This window comes from Boleophthalmus pectinirostris, unplaced genomic scaffold (genome assembly GCF_026225935.1).
Source record: "Boleophthalmus pectinirostris isolate CB_2022bp ecotype Guang Dong unplaced genomic scaffold, ASM2622593v1 HiC_scaffold_6, whole genome shotgun sequence".
NCBI classification, from domain to species: Eukaryota; Metazoa; Chordata; class Actinopteri; order Gobiiformes; family Gobiidae; genus Boleophthalmus; species Boleophthalmus pectinirostris.
The window spans coordinates 3,275,165-3,299,939 of NW_026571447.1; the positions used below are offsets into that span (position 1 = coordinate 3,275,165).

General features: G+C 40.4%; 2 protein-coding genes across 5 annotated transcripts in view; one reads left to right on the forward strand and one right to left on the reverse strand.

The window, feature by feature from the left end:
• The window catches only part of bag6 (BCL2 associated athanogene 6), a 43,487-nt gene extending 42,308 nt beyond the window's left edge, over nucleotides 1-1,179 (reverse strand). For all 3 annotated transcript variants that reach the window (XM_055164026.1, XM_055164027.1, XM_055164025.1), the window contains exon 1: nucleotides 1,053-1,179. The gene's annotated coding sequence lies outside the window, so the exon portion shown is untranslated. The remainder of the gene's footprint in view (nucleotides 1-1,052) is intronic.
• Nucleotides 168-13,327, forward strand: glrx3 (glutaredoxin 3). 2 transcript variants are annotated; one of them, XM_055164029.1, is made up of 2 exons: nucleotides 168-304; nucleotides 9,542-13,327. In XM_055164029.1, exon 2 carries the CDS (start codon nucleotides 9,641-9,643, stop codon nucleotides 10,208-10,210), a length of 570 nt encoding a protein of 189 aa, XP_055020004.1. In that variant the 5' UTR covers nucleotides 168-304; nucleotides 9,542-9,640; the 3' UTR covers nucleotides 10,211-13,327. The 2 variants fall into 2 exon arrangements, with proteins under 2 accessions (XP_055020004.1, XP_020791423.1); XM_020935764.2 differs by lacking the exon at nucleotides 168-304 and adding an exon at nucleotides 1,206-1,511.
• The last annotated feature ends 11,448 nt before the right edge of the window (nucleotides 13,328-24,775 follow it).

A 24,775-nucleotide genomic window follows, 5' to 3' on the forward strand; every position in this document is an offset into this window, starting at 1 on the left:
GACTGAACCACAAAGGCCACTCAGAAGCTCAGTGTAAATATTGCAGCAAAACTGCAACAGTTTGCTGCAGCAAAACTTGAATTTCACTCAGATCAATAGAGTATCTGTTTCTAAATGGACATGTGCGGCAGTCAGCTTAGTCATCTCTAACTTCCTGATGTGTTGATCTATTGTTGTGTGAGTCACTTGTGACATTACTTTGGCCGAATTTCATGATTTAAACTGCTCATTACATGATACTGAAGTTTACCCTCATAACTAGCATTGCTAAGGAAGTCACCAGACCAAAAACATCACACCAACGGTGAGAATTCCTGTTTTCAGGCAGCAATGTTTTCAGACAGCAAAGCCTTCTTAAAGGTGCACTATGTAACTTTCTTTCTCCAGACAGATGTTAGTGCTTCACTTGGAACATTCCATATTATGGCATTAAACCTAGACTTCTGTATAATGTGTATTCTTTATACAGTCTATGGTCAGACCAAGTATTTATTTTTTTTATTGAATAAATACAAGATAGACAACTTTACCACCATATTGTGGAACATTCCAACTAAAGCAATAACATGTGCATGACATTATAAGCAGGAGGACGACCATCAGGAAAGTTACGTAGTGGAGCTTTAATATACAGTGTGAAAGTCACTAGATTACTTTATTAACGTGGTTGTTTTGGTTCATGAAGGTGTCACAGGCCGTGAAGCCTTGGAATAAACAAAGATTATGCTTAGATTATTATTAAAACAAAAAGAGACACTTTCAGCCTGTTTTAACATGTAACCACTCATTATCTTGAATTTCAAATTCCTGGGAATCTTAGCTAAAGAATAAACAGAGTGGTTGATTCTCCCGCATTATTCTCGGGGCATAAACATGTTTTTTGGCTCTGAGCCGCTGCTGATGCTAACGAGAGCCGTTAGCTTCCGCCGGCTCAGGCGCAGGAGCTAAAGCTAAAGCTAGGCTCCAGAAAAACACCGTCAAATCACGTGTTTGGACGTTTAGAACGGATATTTAGACTGAAAAACACGTGTGTCGTGCCTGTTATCCGTTACCTCAGTAGTCACTATATTCCCCGCGCTTATCCAGTGTCGGCAGCTGTTTCTTAATTTTTAAAAAAAGAATCCAAAACATGCACACACTTCCGAAGCTACCAGAAGCAAGCCGGAAGTGAGGTCAGCGGCACCGGAAGCACATAGAAGTAAAAAATGGCGAATCTCGTGGAAGCAGCGTCGCAGCAACAGTTTGAGGAAATCTTGGCTAAATCTGGGAAATGCCTGACCGTGGTGCACTTCCAGGCGGCGTGGGCTCCGCAGTGCGCGCAGATGAACGACGTGATGGCCGTGTTGGCAGCGCAGCACGCCGGCAGCACGTTCGTGAGGCTGGAGGCCGAAGCGGTGCCGGAGGTGTCGGAGAAGTACGAGATCAGCTCCGTGCCCACGTTCGTGTTCTTCCGCGGGGGGCAGAGGGTGGACCGGCTGGACGGGGCCAACGCTCCGGAGCTCACCAAGAAGGTCAATATATGCGCAGTGTGCAAAACCAGCATTATTCTATGTGCATGACAATGAAATGCATTTACTTTCACGGCCCACGTTCGGCCCAGTGCCACAATATAAAGCCGTTTTTCCGCCACATTGTTTTATTTACCTCCACATTTGCCCTGTGTATTACTGCCCTACAAAAGTAAAAGCCATTAACTCTCCAGAGTGTGAAAGTGAAAGTGGAAAAAAAAATACTGCAAAGTTTCAGTTTTGTCCAGACAAAAGTATAGTAGGTAGAACTCCCAAAAATTTGACAAGTGGTTCCTATAATGAAAATATATTGAGCCAAAATTGCCCTTTGACCCTTATTTGTCAGTTCCTGTACTCTGCCTTTGTATCATGAGCCAAAAATAAGTTTTCGTGCAAAGGTAAAAGGCAGAAACTGACATCATTATTTGCATGATTTTGCCCAGATTTCCATCCATTATAAGAAAAATATATCACTAAGCTCCAGTCAACATGTGTTTGTTTGAAATGATCTAGAAGAGCTTTAGATTTCCTGTTTAGTGTTGATCAGGATCGTGCAGTGACACTTACACAGTGAAACAGTTTGACAGTGACTTTGCTGTATAGTATGTACAGTAGGGTTTTGCAAAAATAACAAAATATCGATATATTATTACAATATCGTTTAATGTGATGATACACTATCGATATCGGGGACTGCTGTATTGATATATCACCAAGAGTATTTTTTGGTATATTTTACTAAATTATTTTGTTACAGTGCTACAGTTTTGTTGCTTGTTTAGAGGAAAGAAACTTGTTTATGCAGCACATTTTACATGTTCACTGTTCTGATGATTAAAATGTGTATGTGTCATATGGACTTTGCACAAGACGTGGTTTAACAAAGGCTTTTAGTATCACAGCCATTTTTTTTTTAAATTGAACTGTATCAAATCGATTTGAAATGTATCGTATCGAATTGCACAGTGCACTGTATCGAGATATGTATCGTATCGTGGAGTGTGTATCGAGGTATGTCTCGTATTGGCAACCTCTTAATGATACCCAGCCCTAATGTACAGTATGAATATTTTTCACAATGTTTATTTATATGATAAAGGAGGTCTCAAATATAAACAAAATTACATGAACTTATTTTTGACCAAACATGATGTTACAGTGTTCATTACTATTCATATCATTACTATTTATTAGACTCATTTATAGTGTTATGTCCCATTCTAGCATCACAAAAGTACATGTTGTTCCTGACTTTTGAAAACGTCATGGTGACACTAAGAAAAGCCATCTCCCTTAGGCTGCAAACTGCATGCTCAAAACTGATGTAAAACACTGTTATTTGTGCCATTATTATACAAGATTAACAATATTAACTTGCAACTTTTTTCAGCAGAACTAACTGATTTGCATATTTGTGAGAAGTTCCACAAGCGTACAATAGAGTGCATGAGACAAATGTGTGTGTATAAGATAAGCAGTAATCAAGAGGTTATCAAGGTAGACCAGAGTGTCCCAGTGGTTAGTACATACATTCACCAACTTTAAAGGTCCAATATTACACAAAATGGATTCTTGTGAGCTTTAAGACATGTTTTAATGGCTTATCAAAAGCATATCTGGATTTGTATTTTGTTTCATTCAGACATGAATGAGACTGAGTCATTCTTTATTATGGTTTTGCCCACATTTTCAAAGCTCAAAATGCTCTGTTCCACCTCTGTTGAGAAACTACCAGTTTATGGCAACAGCTACCGCCTGCCTTTTGTTTAATGAAGATTTGCAATTCCAGGGTTAAAATGATCCAAATGATTTAAATGAATGTGTATGAAGTTTAAAAACACAGTGGAATACTTTTTGTATATATTTTTGTACACAAGACCTCACAAGGTGTGGGTTTTCTGTTTAAGAGAAGTCTCAGTCTAAATCAGCAGGGTTTGTGTTAAACGTGCGAATGAAAAAGAACGCAACTCCAGGTCTGTTTGTGGTGAGGAAACAACATTATAACCTAGATCTGAAAATAGCGTAATATGGGCCTTCTAAGTGCATTTGCTTTCAATTTTGGCCTAATTCCACAATTTAATTATATGATATGATACGATACATACCTCGATACATAGGTCACAGTATGATATGATATGATACATATGTCAATACAGTGCCCTTTCGATTTTATACAATATATTTCAAATCGTTTCGACACAGTTCAATATAAAATAAAGTCTAAATCATGGGTGTGATACAAAAAGTCTTTATTAAACCACTTCTTGTTTAAAGTTCATATGAAACACAAACATTTGAATCATCAAAACAGTGAAAATGTCAAATGTGTGACATAAACTAGTTTCCTTCCTCTAAACACACAACAATACTGTAGTACTGTAACAAAATAATTTACTAAAATATACTATAGACACTTCACCCAAAATTGACTAAAGACACTTCACCCACGTGGACTAATTATAAATGTTGTTGGAAATAGAATGATTCTGGGAAATGATGTAATTGTGATTTTTCTGACAAGCATTGCTATTTCTGATTTATGTTTAGATTCTGTTCAAGTTCACATTTTACCCACACAGAAAGACTGACATTTGAACTGACAAACTGATACAAGAATCACATTTCAGAATGTTTGTGCAGATCTAAACTACAGCATTAGATGTTTTTATGCAGAATAAAACAGGAGATTTTGTTATTCCTGGAGAAAATGATGGTACATCAGAAATTGCTGCTGTTGCTACTTGCTAAATGTGTGTGTTTTGGCCTAATGCCACAATTTAACGCATTCTACGACATTGTTTTATTTACCTCCACATTTACCTTATGTATTAGTCTAATAAATAGTAATAATCTATTTTATTTAGAAATGCCTTGTCATTCCTCACGTCACAAAAGTATACAATCATACCTATAGAGTAGCTCAGTAATAATGTAACACACACAGATATTTGTGCCATTACATCGTCCAATATTTCATTTGCACATGTGTGAGAAGTTCCACAAGCTTACTGGAGTGCATGAGACAAATGTGAACTTACTATGCAGTAATCAAGAGTAGGGCTGGGTATCATTAAGAAGTTGCTGATGATATGCATACCTTGATACATAGTTCCTAATATGATACGATACATACCTCGTACATAGGTCTTAATATGATGCGATATATACCTCGATACATAGGTCCTGATATGATTCGATAAATACCTCGATACATAGGTCACGATATGATGCAATACATACCTCGTACATAGGTCCTGATATGATTCAATACATACCTCGATACATAGGTCACGATATGATACGATACATACCTTGATACATAGGTCACAATATGACACGATACATATCTCGATACATAGGTCACAGTATGATACGATACATATCTCGATACATAGGTCCTAATATGATGCGATACATACCTCATACATAGGTCACAGTATGATACGATACATACCTCGTACATAGGTCCTAATATGATACGATACATACCTCGTACATAGGTCACAGTATGATACGATACATACCTCATACATAGGTCATGATATGATACGATACATACCTCGATACATAGGTCCTAATATGATACGATACATACCTCGATACATAGATCACAATATGATACGATACATACCTCAATACATAGGTCACAATATGATACGATACATACCTTGATACATAGGTCCTAATATGATATGATACATACCTCAATACATAGGTCACAGTATGATACGATACATACCTCAATACATAGGTCACAGTATGATACGATACATACCTCGATACATAGGTCACAGTATGATACGATACATACCTCGATACATAGATCACAATATGATACGATACATACCTCAATACCTAGGTCACAGTATGATACGATACATACCTCGATACATAGATCACAATATGATACGATACATACCTCGATACATAGATCACAATATGATACGATACATTCCTCGATACATAGGTCACAATATGATACGATACATACCTCGATACATAGATCACAATATGATATGATACATACCTGGTATATAGGTCCTGATATGATATGATACATACCTCAATACATAGGTCAAGATATGATATGATATGATACATATGTCGATACAGTGCCCTTTCGATTTTATACGATATATTTCAAATCGATTCGACACAGTTCAATATAAAAAAATCAAAATTGTGGCTGTGATACAAAAAGTCTTTGTTAAACCACGTCTTGTTTAAAGTTCATACGAAACACAAACAGTTTAATCATCAAAACAGTGAAAATGTCAAAGGTGTCACATAAACTAGTTTCCTTCCTCTAAACACGCAACAATACTGTAGCACTGTAACAAAATATATAATTTACTAAAATATACCAAAAAATCCGCTTGGTGATATATCTATACAGCAGCCGACGATATCAATACTGTATCATCATTAATAACATCGATATTTCAATATTTTTGCACACCCCTAATCAAGAGATCATCGCGTTAGACTAGACTAAATGTGTCCTAGTGGTTAGAGCGTGCGTCCGCCAGCCTTAGGTATAGTTTCAACAAATCCATATTTTAGTTGTGTCCTTAAGCAAGACACTTCACCCACGTGGACTAATTATGAATGTGGTTGGAAATGGAATGATTCTGGGAAATGATCTAATTGTGATTTTTCTGACAAGCATTGCTATTTCTGATATCAGACAAATATGAAGTGACTGTAAAACACAAACTGAATTGAAAGTTGTAAGCACTGAATATCAGGCATAAAATATAACTGCAGTAACATTCAAGTGGAAGAGTATAGTAGAGCATTTTGAGCACAGCGGATGTGTGGTTAACAGTCCCCTGTTTCACCGTCACCCAGTTTGCAGCAATGAAAATGACCCACAGAAGTGCAGAATCACCCTACACACTTGCAGAGGTTTACCACATTTTAACACATGTTCCATTTCAGTAGTGCTTCTTGTCATAAAAACTACACTACTTTCTATTCGCTACCACATTTTCCAATTCTCAAATCGACCCACAGTGAAAATGACTGAGGACTACCCCTGACCTTGAGTGTGGGGCTTTAAGATTAATCAGTCAAATCCAGTTACAATATTAATGAATACAGATTTGGGGAAATACAGTTAGTTTAGTCTGCACTTTAAACACCAAAGGGTCATGGTCTCTGTAGTTTCCTAGTTTTATAGGTATTGCTGCACAATGGTAACACAAGGCAAGTTTATTTGTATAGCACAGTTCATGCATAAAGTAATTCAAAGTGCTTTACAGAATAAGGTAGACATTAAAATGACAAAGAAAGACATAAAAAACACATCACTATTCATCTGAGCAAAGAGACTTGTAATTCGATATATTGTGATAGCCTTCGATATTATTGCAAGACTTTTGACGATACGATATCACGATGTTTTGGTTACTGTTACATAGGGCTGTTGGTCCCTGCTCGAGGCTTTCCTGTTTCCGGGGAGGTGGGATGTGTGAGGGTTAAGTCAGGGTTAGGTGTCTTTTATTTTATATATTAATAAGTGAATTATTGTAATATGTTTGACACAACTTTGGGTGTGTGCAGTTAGGGAATTTCTCCTGCGGCGCGGTATAGAGGCTTTGCACCATCACGTGTCCCCCATGGCAACAGTACCTACGCCGCCATGACACCGGGCACACTATGTCATTGGCTTTAGTAGCATCAGAAACATGGGCAGGTTTTGTTGTGTATTTGGTTGTTCTAGACTAGGGCTGGGTATCATTAAGAAGTTGCCGATATGATACATACCTCGATACACAGGTCACGATATGATACATATACCGATATAGTACACTTTCGATTTGATATGATATAATTCAAATCGATTCGATACAGTTCAGTTAAAAATAAAGGCTAAATCATGGCTGTGATACTAAAAGTCTTTGTTAAACCACTTCTAATGTGCAACGTTCACATGAAACACATTTTAATCCTCAAAACCATGTCAAAATGTCAAATGTGTTGCATAAATGAGTTTCCTTTCACTCCACAAGGAACAAAACTGTAGCACTGTAACAAAATAATTTAGTAAAACACACGTAAAAATACTCTTGGTGATATATCGATACAGTAGCCCACGATATCGATACTGTATCATCACATTAAACGATAGGATATTTCGATATTCCGATATTTTTGCACACCCCTATTCTAGACGCTCTGAAAAGGATAAAACGATTCGTTTCTTCACTGTTCCTCTGGAAATTACTCATCAGGATCAAACAAGGGAATTATTGAAAAAAAGACAGGAATTATGGCTAGAGAACATAAAGAAATTTCCTATGGTACTTTCATCAATATATTTGCTATTTAAATTGTTTCATAGCTTATTTAAAGTGAGAAGCACATTTACTGAACTAAAATGTAAAAAGTAAACATTTGCAGTGTGAGTGGCAGTAGAAACTGTATCTTCCAGCGCACATATAAACATGTCACTTGTCGTAGGACCCATGTTTTCTTTATTGTCTTGTTTATCCACAACTAGAATTAATCGCTTTTTACGAGTGGATCTTTCTAACGTTCGCGAGGATCTTTTCATGGCTGATTCTTTCGAGGTTTGACTCACAGACTCTTCGACTCGTGCGTCATGTTGATCATAGGAGCTCAGTGTGGGTTCACTGAATCATAAACTAGTTCGGTTTTTCCTGGATAAATTAATGAAATTTTAGTTTAGTTTAGTAAATGTGCTTTCATTAAATAAGCTATGAAACAATTTAAATAGCAAATACCTTGATGAAACTTCGGGTGTCTTGATGGTACCATTGGAAATCTCTTTGCGGTTTATTTTTGCTAGCTATAATCCGTGTCTTTTTTTTTTCGATAATTTCCTTGTTTCCAGAGAAACAGTGAAGAAACGAATCATTTTATCCCTTTCAGAGCGGCTAGAACAACCAAATACACAACAAAACCTGCCCGTGTCTCTCCAATGCTAGTGAAGTCAATGGCATAGCGTGCGCGGTGTCATGGCGGCGTAGGTACTGTTGCCATGGGGGACATGTGATGGTGCAAAGCCTCTATAGCGGCTCAACAGTGTGATATGTGGTGATATCGCACCCCCGCCCTGCACCCCACATCCCCTGGAGTTACAATATTTCCAGCGGCACTGAAAACTCTCTCCGATGATGCGCTTGTTGCAGATGCACATGTACCGTGGTTGCCGTGTGGATATAGTGTGTGTAGTGTGTGTAGCGTTAGAGAAGTAACATTTGGCTTTGGAACAAGTGCCACTGCATCTCTCCAGCTCTCACTGTGGCAGCTCGTCCAGAGTCCAGGACTAGGACGGGTACCCACGGACTTAAGAGAGAGAGCCCTGAGCACGATCTGGTGACTGCTGCGTTTACCTCTGAGTGGTGTGGAGCTGTTGCGGTCACCTGACAGTCTACGCTGGGTTAGTCCTGGGTAGTCCTGGGTTAGTCCTGGGTTATCAGGGGCATGGGCGGTAACGGGTGGAATGTTAAAGGGTCCGGGCAGCTGCAGGTTTCTAAAAATTGTTGGTGTGCAGTGATCGCGGTGACTCAACATGCACCACAGTGATCGCGGTGGCTCAACATGCACCACAGTGGCCTCTTAGTACCGCGGTTATTGTGACAGCCCTATTGTTACTTCCCTAAAGGCATCATCACATTCTAGAACCTTAAAACTACAATTTCCCGATTTAAATGGACAAAATTGACAGTTCACAAAGAGCAACTTTTGAGGTAGCATAATTTCCTCCAGAAACAACAAAATCTTCAGTCTTATTCTGCATTAAAAAACTGCTAACCCTGTAGTTTAGATCTGTACAAACATGTTCTGAAATATGATTCTTTTAGTTCTTCAGTTCATATTTCAGTCTTTTTGACAATAAAATGTGAACTTTAAACAGAATCCTATTATTAAAACATAAATCACAAAAAAAATAATAATTTGATATTTTTTTCCAAAGCTTTCAACACTACTTGAGTGTCTTAAAAGCACTATGTATATTTTGTCATTTTATATCTCCTAAATAGACTTCCCTTTTTTTCCTCTAGGTTCAAAAACTGTCTGTCACCGGTGGAAGTGCCGCCGCTGAACCGGGCCCCGTGGACCTGAACGCTCGCCTGAAGAAACTCATCAACAGCGCCCCATGCATGCTGTTCATGAAAGGCGCGCCCCAAGAGCCCCGCTGTGGCTTCAGTCGGCAGATCGTCGCCATCCTGAAAGAGCACGACATCCAGTTCGCCAGCTTCGACATCCTTTCCGACGAGGAGGTCCGCCAGGGCCTGAAGACCTACTCCAACTGGCCCACGTACCCGCAGCTGTACGTGAACGGCGAGCTCATCGGGGGGCTGGACATCGTGAAAGAGCTGGCCGAATCTGGGGAGCTGGCGAGCACGTGTCCCAAAGCGGTTTCACTGGAGCACCGTCTCAAAACCATCATCAACCAAAGCCCGGTGATGCTGTTCATGAAGGGGAACAAGGAAGGAGCCAAGTGTGGCTTCTCTCGGCAGATTTTGGAGATTTTGAACGAGGTCGCCATCGATTACGACACGTTTGACATTCTGCAAGACGAAGAGGTGCGACAAGGGCTGAAGACCTACTCCAACTGGCCCACGTACCCGCAGCTGTATGTGAAGGGGGAGCTGATCGGAGGACTGGACATTGTCAAAGAGCTAAAGGAAAACGGAGAGTTGAAGTCTGTGCTGCAGGGAGAGTCCTAAAAGTGAGAGTCATAAAGATTTAAAGGGCCCAGATTACACTATTTTCTGATTTTCCTTGTAATGTTTCCTCATCAAAAACATAGTTTTGTTTCATTCACACATCCTGTTCCATCTTGTGATGTCATGTGATAATACAGGAGGTGCTCCACTGAGGTTTTAAGCACCAGAGTCTTTCACTAAAGCCTTTCAGATCATTTCAGTTACCGTATTTTCTGGGCTATTAGGCGCTCTGGATTTCAAGACGCACTGTCATTAAATGGTCTATTTTCAAACTTTTTTCACAAATAAACCACACTGGACTTTAAAGGAAACCCAACAGTGTGATGGGTGAGTGGTTTTGTTTGTTTGTTCGTTCACGGTGACTCTGGGCTTTGTTCAGTTGTGGCGTGTAGGGAGGGTGCTGTCTGGGACCAACGGATTGTCGTCGTGTTCGCAGTGACTCAGTTGTTCAGTTGTGTCGAGAAGCGGCACATTGGACTCACTTTTTCGGTTGGTTCCTTCGTTCCGTTCCTCGTCGGCGTGAGTGTGTCTGTGGGTGTTTTTCTCCGTGCGGTCGCTGTCTGCTAGGTGTGTGTTTGTGTGTTCTGCGGGTGGTGCGGCTTTGTAGTTTACTGAAGTCGTGCTGGGACACCCGAGTGGATTCGTGTATAGGGTGCTCTGGATTGTTGGGCGTGCAGTCATTTTTGGATGAGGTTAGAGGCTTAAGAGCGCATCTAATAGCCCGGAAAATACAGTACCTATATCTACTGCACAAAAAGTAAAATGTAGCTGTAACATGAAAACTACCACTTCATGGCATCACAAGATGGAACAGAGCAGTTTGAGCTTTGGAGATGTACACAGCTCATAAATACAGGGTTACTCTAGCACAGGGTCTCCAACCGGTAGATCTCCACCCCCTTCTAAGTAGCTTACTAAGAAATTTCTGAATTATACATGTTGTACTGCATAAGTCCAATTGTATTCATGAAATGCCTATTACCGTTGTGAATACACAACTGGTCAAAAGTTTTAGAACACTCCCATTTTTCCAGTTATTTATTGCAGTTCTATTCATGCAAGTCCAAAGAAGAGCTTGAAATGGTATAAAGATAAGAACGAACAAACAGAGATGTGTGAAGAATCCCTTAGTCGTCCAGGTAGAATCCAGGGCGAGGAGAAAATTCAGTTGGCTGAAGACTTGGATGAGCTGCGAAACGTCTTCAACCAAACTAACTTTTGTTCAGTCGACAAACTGAATTTTCTCCTCGCCATGAACAGACAGAGGTTAAAAAAATAGATAAAAGAACAAAACACAAGTCCAAGCTCTGCCAAAACTACCTCAGGAAAAAAAAACTAAAAACTAAAAACTTGAAAACCTCGAGTGTCCAGCAGCACAGTGTCCAGACTTAAACCCCATCGAGCTGGTTTGGGATGAACTGGACAGAAGAGTGAAGCAACCTACAAGTGCCACACATTTATGGAAACTTCTGCAACAGACTTTCTGAAGAATATTTGATTTCTATTGTAAGAAGTTCTATTGTGAAGTGTGTTCAGCTGTTATATCTGCCAAAGGTGGACACTTTCATAGAATATGTTTTGGTCAACAGTAAATGGTAAAAAACTGGAAAAAATGTGGTGTTCTAAACCTTGTGACCAGTAGTGTATAAAATTGTGATGTTTAACTTTGTGCACTAATAAAAGGATAATGGTTTAAGTTTTATTCACATCTAATTCTAACCCATCTAAGCTCTGTGGCATTTTCGTTTTCACCAGAGGAAAACGGTTGGAGACCCGTGCTCCAACATGTGTGAATGAACAAAACACAACTCTGGGTATGTTTTTGATGAGGTAACTACATTCTAACATGGCTTAAAGTTCACAAGAATCCATTTTGCATAATATAGAGGCTTTGCACCGTCACGTGTCCCCCATAGCAACAGTACCTACGCCACCATGACACCGGGCACAGTGTCATTGACTTCAGCAGCATCAGAGAAACATGAGCAGGTTTTGTTGTGTATTTGGTTGTTCTAGACGCTCTGAACGGGATAAAATGATTAATTTCTTCACTGTTTCTCTGGAAAAGACTCATCAGGATCAAACAAGGGAATTATCGAAAAAAAGATGGGAATTATGTCTAGAGAACATAAACCGTGAACAGATTTCCAATGGTACCATCAAGACACACTCACGTCACTTTCATCAAGGTGTTTGCTATTTAAATTGTTTCATAGCTTATTTAAAGTGAGAAGCACATTTACTGAACTAAAATGTAAAAAGTAAACATTTGCAGTGTGAGTGGCAGTAGAAACTGTATCTTCCAGCGCACATATATAAACATGTCACTCGTCGTAGGACCATGTTTTCTTTATTGTTTTGTTTATCCACAACTATGTCTTCTAGAATTTATCACTTTTTGTGAGTGGATCTTTGTAACGTTCGCGAGGATCTTTTCATGGCCGATTCTTTCGAGGTTTGACTCACAGACTCTTCGACTCATGCGTCATGTTGATCATAGGAGCTCAGTGTGGGTTCATTGAATCGTAAACTAGTGCGGGTTTTCCTGGATAAATTAATGAAATTTTAGTTCAGTAAATGTGCTTCTTTCCTTAAATAAACTATGAAACAATTGAAATAGCAAACACCTTGATGAAACTTCAGGTGTCTTGATGGTACCATTGGAAATCTCTTTGTGGTTTATTTTCTCTAGCCATAATCTGCGTCTTTTTTTTGATAATTTCCTTGTTTGATCCTGATGAGTCATTTCCAGAGGAACAGTGAAGATACGAATTGTTTTATCCCTTTCAGAGCGTCTAGAACAACCAAATACACAACAAAACCTGCCCATGTTTCTCCGTTTCTTCCTGTTTCTTCTACTGAAGTCAATGACATAGTGTGTCCGGTGTCATGGCGGCGTAGGTACCGTTGCCATGGGGACACGTGATGGCGCAAAGTCTCTATAGGACCTTATATGGGGCCATTCAAGCAAATAATCTCTACTAACTGCTGCATTTTGGGACGGGGGAAAGAAGCTGTAGCCCAGGTGAACTGACAATTTGAGAGACCAGCGCTAAAACAGGACATTTAAACTTTGAGAGTTTTAAAAATCTGAAATAAAATCTTCTTCTGTTGGAATTGTGTGCTTTTCTTTTTAATTCAGCCCTAGACTTAAATAGACACACCCTGTTAGTCAGAGTTTAAGTGGGTGACAGAGCATGAAAAATCAAATTGTAATCTGTGTTTTTTTTTGTTAGTTTTTGCCCACCCACTTCTAAGAAACTGCTGATATACTGATATGGAAGTTGAAACTGCAGTGTTTTTTATAAAAAATACCAACATCAAGTGAATAAATATATGGTAAAAGCTTCAAAATAAATAGTTTCTACCGACTTATACGCTCAAAATAATAATAAAAAGACAATACAATAATTGAATATGTGAATTGTAATGGCAAGAGATGATGCAAACACTTTTCCTCAGTAAAAATTATAATAATACAAAATAAATCCGTGTATCATTTGTTCATTCGTTTTTCAATATAAAACCGGTCTCAGTCTCAGTCCCGGTCTCAATAAGGACATTAAAAAATAACAGTTTTCTTCATTATTTGTCTCCAAAACCAAAATGAAAAAACGGATAACGATTCGTTTTTTTCAGTTTTCGATTTTGTGTTTAAATGAAGAATGGAAAAAAATAGATAACGGCCATTTCCTGTTTACGTGACTTAAACTGAGATGCCGGACTGAACCAGGACTGAACTGTTTTCAGTCCTGGTCTGGTCCCGGTCTCAGTCCTGGTCTCTGTTCTGGTCTGGTCCCGGTCTCAGGCTCAGTCTCAGTCCTGGTCCTGGTCCCGGTATAAGCCCTCGTCTCTGTTCTGGTCTGGTCCCAGTCTCAGTCCCAGTCTCAGTCTTGGTCCTGGTCCCGGCCTCAGTCCTGGTCTCTGTTCTGGTCTGATCCTGGTCTCAGTCTTGGTCCTGGCCTCAGTCTTGGTCTCAGTCCTGGTCTCTGTTCCTGTCTGGTCCCAGTCTCAGGCCCAGTCTCAGGTCCGGTCTCAGTCCCATCTCAGTCCTGGTCTCTGTCCTGGTTCCAGTCTCAGGCCCGGTCTCAGTCCTGGTCTCAGTCCCGGTCCTGGTCTCGGCCTCAGTCCCGGTCTCAGTCCAGTCCTGGTCCTGGTCCCGGTCTCAGTCCTGGTCTCTGTTCTGGTCTTGTCCTGGTCTCAGGCTCGGTCTCGGTTCAGGTCTCAGTCCTGGTCCCAGCCCCAGTCTCGGTCTCAGTCCTGGTCCTGGTCTAAGTCCTGGTCTCACTTCTGGTCTGGTCCCGGTCTGATCGGACCTGGTTTAGTCCTGGTTTAGTCCTGGTTCAGTCCGGCTTTGCAGTTTAAGTCACAGAAACAGGAAACGGCCGTTATCTGTTTTGTTTGGGTTTTTTGTCCATTATTCATTTAAACTCAAAATCAATCAATCAATCAGTTGGTTTTGGAGACAAATAATGAAGAAAACAGTTTTTTTGTTTGTTTGTTTTCTTATTTTTTATTTTATATTGAAAAATGAATGAACGACTGACACACGGATTTAAAGATCTGATCGTTGCTGCTCAACAGGGGGCGGCACTTTTTGGCTCAGTGGGTAAGTTTGGCCTTTCGAGGTTGTGAAAATGTCATTCTCTCAAATGGAGGACAAGATAAATATATTTGGTCACAATGGACTTTCCCAGTGAAATCTCCAAAAGGTCAATTCACAAATGTTGAACCTGGTATTTCCAAGAACATCATTTTGCTTTTTAACAATCGTGGGTTTATCTGCCCCTCATCTGTACTCATGAATATTGGTTTAATAAAATGCTCTGATGTCAATAATTACTCACAGTCATTAATATATCATTTATGTGTATGGATGTCTATGGTACAAATGAAAGGTGCACTGAGTGGATGATGGATGGAGCTGAATGTTACACCACAGGACATGAAGAATAGTTCTCTACGGAAACGAGGACAGAGGAGGAGAGAGAGAGGACAGAGACAAGGAGAGAGGAGAAGAGAGAGAGAGAGAGAGAGAGAGAGGAAGACAAGGCAAGAGGGGAGAGAGAGGTGACAGAAGAGATGGAGGAGAAGAGGACAGATAGAAGAGGAGAGAGAGAAATAGAGGAAAGAGAGATAGAGGAGGAGAGAAGAGAGAGGAGAGAGAGGAGGACAGAGAGAGGAGGAGAGAGAGATTGAAGAGGAGAGAGATGGAGGAAAGAGAGAAAGGAGGAGAGAGAGATAGAGGAGGAGAGAGAGAGGACAGAGAGACAAGGAGAGAGGAGAAGAGAGAGAGAGAGGAGAGGAAGACAAGGCAAGAGGAGAGGGGGGAGAGAGGTGATAGAAGAGATAGAGGAGGAAAGGACAGATAGAAGAGGAGAGAGAGAGGAGGAGAGGAGAGATAGAGGAGAGAGAGAGAGGAGAGAGAGTAATAGAGGACAGAGAGAGAGAGGAGGAGAGTGATAGAAGAGGAGTGAAGAGAGAGGAGAGACAAGGAGAGAGGAGGAGATGGAGGAGGAGAGAGAGAAATAGAGGAGAGGAGGAGAGAGAGATGGAGGAGGAGAGAAGAGAGAGGAGGGATAGAGGAGGAGAGAGAGAAATAGAGGAGAGAGAGATGGAGGAGGAGAGAAGAGAGAGGAGGGATAGAGGAGGAGAGAGAGATGAGGAGAGGAGAGATAGAGAAGAGAGAGACAAGGAGAGAGGAGGAGATGGAGGAGGAGAGAGAGAAATAGAGGACAGAGAGAGAGGAGGAGAGAGATTGAAGAGGAGAGAGATGGAGGAAAGAGAGATAAAGGAGGAGAGAGAGATGGAGGAGGAGAGAGAGATAGAGGAGGAGAGAGAGAGGACAGAGAGACAAGGAAAGAGGAGAAGAGAGAGAGAGAGAGGAGAGGAAGACAAGGCAAGAGGAGAGAGGGGAGAGAGAGGTGACAGAAGAGATAGAGGAGGAAAGGACAGATAGAAGAGGAGAGAGAGAGAGGAGGAGAGGAGAGAGAGAGGAGAGAGAGTAATAGAGGACAGAGAGAGAGAGGAGGAGAGTGATAGAAGAGGAGTGAAGAGAGAGAGAGAGACAAGGAGAGAGGAGGAGATGGAGGAGGAGAGAGAAATAGAGGACAGAGAGAGAGAGAGAGAGGAGAGAGATAGAGGAGAGAGAGAGAGAGAGAGAGGAGAGAGAGAGAGGAGAGAGAGAGGAGAGAGAGGAGAGAGAGGAGGAGAGAGAGAGATGAGGAGAGGAGAGATAGAGGAGAGAGAGATAGAGGCGGAGAGAGTGACAAGGAGAGAGGAGGAGATGGAGGAGGAGAGAGAGAAATAGAAGACAGAGAGAGATAGAGGAGGAGAGAAGAGAGAAAGGAGAGAGAAATGGAGGAGGAGAGAGACAGAGGAGAAGAGAGAGATAGAGGATGAGACATAGAAGAGGAGAGAGGAGGAGAGGTCACTAGGTCAAGTTACAGGTCAGATCTGTGAAACAATAAGAACGTGTGTTTCAAAACTTCTTTTTCAGCAATAAAAACACTTGTAATTGATTCAGATGTAATCATTTAAAGTCACAGTGAGGAACATTTTAGGCCAAACAATAACATGACATAGTAGCAGACCCCACTAGAAAGTTACATAATGAACCTTTATTGTGAATTTTACTTACCAGAACTAAATGTTTTCCCACTGGGTCAGTACGTGTGAAATCAGATGTTTTGAAGAAATCTCCCCTGTGAGCCATCTCAAATCTGTCTAAAATGACCACAGGAATGAATCTCACATTTTTCGCCCAATCCCTGGAGTCGTGAGTCCTCAGTTTTGGCCCGTTGAAATTTTGGGGTCATGTTTACTTTTTCTGAAGCCTTAATTTACAAGCATGTTTGAGAAATCAGAACTTCATAAAAACTAGAGCTAGGAAGCTGAAAATGTGGATTATTGTAGATTCTTGGTCATAGATTCTGAATCTGTTGTCAAATATTGTGTATCTTTATTAAGGAGGGCACTGTGGGCCCCAAAATCTCACATTTGGTTGCAGCTCAATTTTTTTTTTTCAGTTTTTGAGGTCCAAGATCTATTTACTCCAAGCAGATATTTACAAACTAACTGTTGAACTTGAATATTTGAGAGAATGAGCATTTCTGACAACAATCTCACACCTTTCTGAGCTTTCATGTGGACGGTGTAGAGCCCCAAATATGATCACAAACCAAATGTTGATCTTTTTGGCCCCTTCTTTGGAGCCTCAGTTCCCCATGTGGACACAATTAGATGTTGATCAAATTTTTACCAGAGAAACTTTGACATATTCTGATGAGTTTAAAGTAATAAAAACATCTGCTATTAACTTCCTTCATTTCAAATGGAATTTTTGAAAATGACTCTCACAGGTCATTTTTGGTGGAGTTTAGGTACTTTTCCACCTGCTAGAAAGATTCAGTTACCTTTAATAAACTTAAACACTATTTGCATGTTATAAGAGAAGACAGTTGGAGATTATTTGTGGTACATTGTTTGTGATGGTTTTGGTGGCACAGTAAAACGCTCGGCTGCAAGGACCAGTCTTCACACAACTGACAACAATCAAATACTGACCACACTCCAGATGTGAACTTCACAAAACATAAAGAATGTAAAGTTTTTATTTACAAGCTCTAAAGACATTACAAACCATGAACTTACTTCCAAACTTGAAGAGCTACAGCAAGACAAAGACTGTGAATGGTACTAGATCACACCACAGTTTGATTCCACAGTCAAATGGTAAACTAGAAATGAGGAGAAAATCTCAAGATCTTTTATGTACTGAAGTGTCAGTTTCTGAAATACAAAATGAGATTGTGCAGATATCTCTGTGTACCAGGTCAGTACAGAGCATGTATTTATGACATCAGGTGGTTCATTGGGAATATTTCAGAGTGTTCAGATGAACACGGTGATGTGTATGTGAGATTCATGAATGGAGATGACAAAACCCTCATGTGTCCTCCTGAACATCGACAGAACCATGTTGGGTCCCATTTCAGCACAGAATCTGTTGTATTAAAGTACCAGAAGTTCAGAGAAGAAGAGCCCGAAATGATCATGACAGGATCCAAACATTACTTCTGAAGTTCATTAGTCGTGAGGGACACTAAGGCTACGTTCAGACTGCAGGACTTAAAGCTCAATTCAGATTTTTTTGTGAAATCCGATGTTTTTGCAAGGTCGTTCACATTTCCAATTAAATGCGACTTGTCTGTGACTTCAGTGTGAACGGTAATCGGCCCGAAAGTGTCCCGCGTGTGCACTGGAGGACACGATGACGTCAACCCCATGCGTCAACCGCAGCGAGCGTGCTCTGTGTTTACGGAAGTTGTCCAAACATGGTCGCGAGCATTGAGCACCTGGCAATTTTACAGTTCCAGTTTCCGCCTGCTTCAGCACAGAATAGTGACGTTTGTCGCTTGTTAATGACGTGTAGGTCGGATGGATGCGCTTTGGCCGTTCACACTGAAGTCGCATGTCAAAAGATCAGATATGTATCGGTTTCAGGAGCACATATCCAAGTGGCCTGGGTCACATTTGAAAAATTCGGATCTGTGCCGTTCAGACTGTCATTAAAAGATCGGATACAGGTCACATAGAAGCCAAAATATCCGATTTGGGTCACTTCAGGCTGCAGTCTGAACGCAGCCTTAGTGTGCAAGATACAAATACACATGATCTACATGTAGGTGGCAAAGGGACCAGAATGGGCAGATTTTTCCAGTATGTTGGTATTTTCCGCTGAGGTTGTTTTTCACACTGAATTTTTAAAATGCATTTTCTGGCAGTTGAACAGATGACTGTATTTTGGTAACTTTTGTGTCAGTATCACATTTTTCCTTGTTAATGTTACTGCCTTCTTGTAATATTTCTGTACAAAAATAATACACATATGGTGATACTGAAAGTCATGGTTATAGAATCAGAGACTTTGTGATTTAACAGGCAGAGTATTCCAAATGTAATTTTCCTTTTAATCAGTTTCCATCAATACTCTCTTAACTTTTGTTGCTTTACTTTACTTTCTTTGTGAGATAAAAAAATGATCTTCCTCAAATAAAAATAGAATAAATAATGCAAACAAACCTTTTTTCATAATTTTGTACAGAGTTAATAGTTGAATTTTCTCAAAGGATTAATGACACTTTTCCAAACAATGTACCACAAATAATCTCCAACTGTCTTCTCTTACAACATACAAATAGTGTTTAAGTTTATTAAAGGTAACTGAATCTTTCTAGCAGGTGGAAAAGTACCTAAACTCCACCAAAAATGACCTGTGAGAGTCATTTTCAAAAATTCCATTTGAAATGAAGGAAGTTAATAGTAGATGTTTTTATTACTTTAAACTCATCAGAAAATGTCAAAGTTTCTCTGGTAAAAAATCTATCAACATCTAATTGTGTCCACATGGGGAACTGAGGGTCCAAAGAAGGGGCCAAAAAGATCAACATTTGGTTTGTGATCATATTTGGGACTCTACACCGTCCACATGAAAGCTCAGAAAGGTGAGAGATTGTTGTCAGAAATGCTCATTCTCTCAAATATTCAAGTTCAGTTAGTTTGTAAATATCTGCTTGGAGTAAATAGATCTTGGACCTCAAAAATTGAAAAAAAATAAATAAATAAATTGAGCGGCAACCAAATGTGAGATTTTGGGGCCCACAGTGCCCTCCTTAATAAAGATACACAATATTTGACAACAGATTCAGAATCTATGACCAAGAATCTCCAATAATACACATTTTCTGCTTCCTAGCTCTAGTTTTTACGAAGGTATGGTCTGTCAAACATGCTTGTAAATTAAGAGAAAAAGTGAGCATGGCCCCAAAATTTCAACGGGCCAAAACTCAGGAACGACTCAAGGGATTGGGTGAAAAATGTGAGATTCTTTCATTTGGTGTTTTTTGAAATTTTTTGAAATTTTTTCAGCCAAATCTGAGATGGCTCATAGGGGAGATTCCTTGAAAACACACTGACCCTATTGGTATTTTGCAGTGACTTCATGCTGAGGGTGTTCTACATGTATCTCTATGGTGAAATGTTCAGTTACAATGATGACATAACACACTGTCAAACATTTAAGAGTGTCTGAAAACTGTAGAAAAAATAGAAAATGAATTTGAACGGCAGATTTTCAGGAGGCTGTGATGAGGCAAGCTTGTGACTTGTTTAATGACATAACCTGGTGTAGTTCCAGCTAACCCATATGGAAAAAAACAGGAAAAAAACAAAAAACAAAAAGAATTTACCACTGTTTTTGTAGTAAATCTTTATATAAGGTTTATATGTGTCATGTGTGGTTTACTTCTGAAAGTGTCCCCCCTTTTGCACTGTTCTCATACAACTATATTATGAAAAACTAGTAAAGATAAAGTGAACATTTTGCAGGACATTTACAGGTAATGTGCATGATCAACTACATTTTCTGTGTATGTTCCATGTAATGTTTGTATTCTTTAAGTATATGTTGCAGAAAAAACAGAGTCTGAAGGGGGATTTGACCGCAGCTCTCGTGGAAATCCAGTGACTCACCAACTGAGCGAACCAGCTGCTGATGAAAGAGGCAGCAATAGCAGATATTGAGGACAATTACAAGTATCAGTGTCACTGTGATGTCAGTGGAAGATGTTTTTTAAGGTTGTAATGCAATATTTACATTACTGCCACACACACACACACACACACACACACACACACCTACACACACACACACACACACACACACCTACACACACACACACCTCACACACACACACACACACACACACACACACACACACACACACACACACACACACACACACACCTACACACACACACACACACTACACACACACACCTCACACACACACACACACACACACCTACACACACACACACACACACCTACACACACACACACACACCTACACACACACACACACACACACACACACACACACACACACCTACACACACACACACCACACACACACACACACACACACACACACACACACACACACACACACACACACACACACACTCACACACACACACACCTACACACACACACCTACACACACACACCTACACACACACACACACCTACACACACACACACACACACACACACACACCTACACACACACACACACACACACACACACACACACACACACACACACACACACACACACACACACACACACACACACACCTACACACACACACACACACACACACACCTACACACACACACACACACACACACACACACACACACACACCTACACACACACACACACACTACACACACACACACCTACACACACACACACACACACACACACACACACACCTACACACACACACACACACACCTACACACACACACACACACACACACACCTACACACACACACCACACACACACCTACACACACACACACACCTACACACACACACACCTACACACACACACACACACACACACACACACACACACACACACACACCTACACACACACACACACACACACACACACACACACACACACCTACACACACACACACACACCTACACACACACACACACACACACACACACACACACACACACACCTACACACACACACACACACACACACACACACACACCTACACACACACACCTACACACACACACACACACACACACACACACCACACACACACACACACACACACACACACACACACACACACACCACACACACACACACACACACACACACAGACACACACACACACACACAAAGACACACACACACACACACACCCATGCGCACACACACACACACGCATACACACACACACAAAGACACACACACACACACACACCCATGCACACACACACACACAAACCCATGCACATACACACACCCATGCACACACACACACACACACACACAAAGACACACACATGCACACACATACAAAGAACACACACACACCACACACACCCACACGCACCCCCCCCCACACAGACCACACACACACGCACCCCCCCACACCACACACACAAACACACACACACAAAGACACACGACACACACACACACACAAACACAAAGACACACACCCCCCCACACACACAGACACACACACACACACACAGACAAACACACGCACACACACACCCCCACACGCGCCCCCACACACAAACACACACACAGACACATGCACATACACACGCATACACACACACACACACACACTCAAACACACACACACAAAGACACACAGACACACACATGCACACACACACACACAAAGAACCACAGACACACACAAAGACACGCAGACACACGCACACACACACACAAAGACATTCAGACACACACACACACACAAAGACACACACACACACACACACTGTGATCGTTTTCTTTCTCACTCTCACACACACACAACACAAGCAATCAAATTTAAGGAAACAATCATCATTTCACTTGTTTTTCTATGAAATAAATGACCTTTGTCCAACACTTGTGAGGACATTGTGTGTGGGATTAGTGTCATATTCAGCTCTTGCAGGTTACAAAGTTTTATATGTTTCATGCTGCACGTATTTACCAAAAGATCTTGTAAGTGTTTTCACTGTCATATATAAATCTTTTAGGATTCATATGAAACATGTTAAAATGGTGTATGATTTGTCTATACCTTTTCAATATGGGAAGTCAGCTCTTTCTAGTTTTTGATTGATTGATTGATTGATTTGGGTCATAGGTATATTTTTGACATACCCACCCACGTCTAAGAAACTACTGACTATGATATACTGATATGGAAGTTGAAACTGCAGTGGTTTTTTTATAAAAAATATCAGCATCAAGTGAATATATATATATATATATATATATGATATAAGATTCAAAATAAATAGTTTCTACCGACTTATCGGCTCAAAATAATATAAAAAGACAATACAATAACTGAATATGTGAATTGTAATGGAAAGTTTATAGAGATGATGCAAACACTTTTCCTCTGTAAAAATTATAAAATGATTTAGACACACAAAAGAAATTCTTGTATCATTTTTCAATACAAAACTGGTCTCAGTCTCAGTCCCGGTCTCAATAAGAAAATGAAACAATAACTGTTTTCTTCATTATTTGTCTCCAAAACTAAAATGAAAAAACAGATAATGATTCCTTTTTTCAGTTTTCGATTTCGTGTTTAAATCAAAAATGGAAAAAAAAACAGATAACGTCCGTTTCTCATTTCCGTGACTTAAACTGCGATGCCAGACATTTGCACTACATATGGACTGAACCAGGACTGAACCAGGACTAAAATGTTTTCAGTCCCAGTCTGGTCCCAGTCTCAGTCTTGTTCTGATCCCGTCTGGTCCCAGTCTCAGTCCTGTTCTCGTCCCGGTCTGGTCCCAGTCTCAGTCCCGTTCTGGTCCCGGTCTCAGTCCTCTTCTGGTCCCAGTCTGGTCCTAGTCTCAGTCCCGTTCTGGTCCTGGTCTGGTCCCAGTCTCAGTCCCATTCTGGTTCTGGTCTGGTCCCAGTCTCAGTCCTGTTTTGGTCCCGGTCTGGTCCCAGTCTCAGTCCCGTTCTGGTCCTGGTCTCAGTCCTGGTCCTTGTCCCGGACTCAGTCCTGGTCTGGTCCCGGTTTGGTTGGACCTGGTTCAGTCCTGGTTCAGTCCAGCGTTGTAGTTTAAGTCGTAGAACTGTGATGTCGGACTTTTGCGCCCCATAACTAAACCAGGTCTAAACCGTTTTCAGTCTTGGTCTGGTCCTGGTCTCAATCACTGCTTGGTCCTGGTCTGGTCCTGGGATCAGTTGGTCTCAGTTCTCAGTCTCAGTCTGACAAAATCAAAAGCTGGAAAAACAATTTGTTATCTGTTATCTGTTTATCTGGTATCTGTTTTTTTTTGTTTTTTCATTTTGATTTTGGAGACAAATAATGAAGGAAACATTTGTTTTTTCATTTTCTTATTTTTGGTTTTATATTGAAAAACGAATGAACGAATGACACACAGATTAAAGTACTAGAGTACAAACTAGGTCTCATAATGTATGTATCTGTCCAGAGTCCCACCACTTTTAACAGACTGTCAAAATTTCATAATGTTTGTTCTGTTTTTTTTTTAATTTTTTTGATAAACACGGCTGTATCTCTGAGCTCATATTGACTATTTCGCATTTTGAACATATTCTGTAATGATTTTGACTAGAGATTGTTTTTAGGTTTGAACATGATTTTCAGAATGTAAATGTTGACTAAATCATAGTCAAGTTTGAAGGTTTATAAATAACACACTGGTTGGTTCATTATACACTGATAATGTGATTTTATTTTATTTTTTTCAAGGTAAACATTGGATTTGTATCAGTCTTAGTAAGTAAGTAAGTCTTTATTTATATAGCGCTTTTCACAGACATTTTTGTCCCCAAAGACGCTTTACAGAGCATTATTCAGCATTATTATTCAGCATTATTCATTCAGCATTATTCATTCATTCACTCACTCTATACCGGGTGATGGTAAACTACTATTGTAGCCACAGTTGCCCTGGGGCACACTGAC

What these genes read in the sequence shown, in the direction of transcription:
- glrx3 (XM_020935764.2), top strand. Translation starts at nt 1,206, where the DNA reads ATGGCGAATCTCGTGGAAGCAGCGTCGCAGCAACAGTTTGAGGAAATC. An exon ending in CTCCGGAGCTCACCAAGAAG is followed by an intron (nt 1,512 to 9,541) that starts GTCAATATATGC and finishes TTTTTCCTCTAG; the next exon opens with GTTCAAAAACTGTCTGTCAC.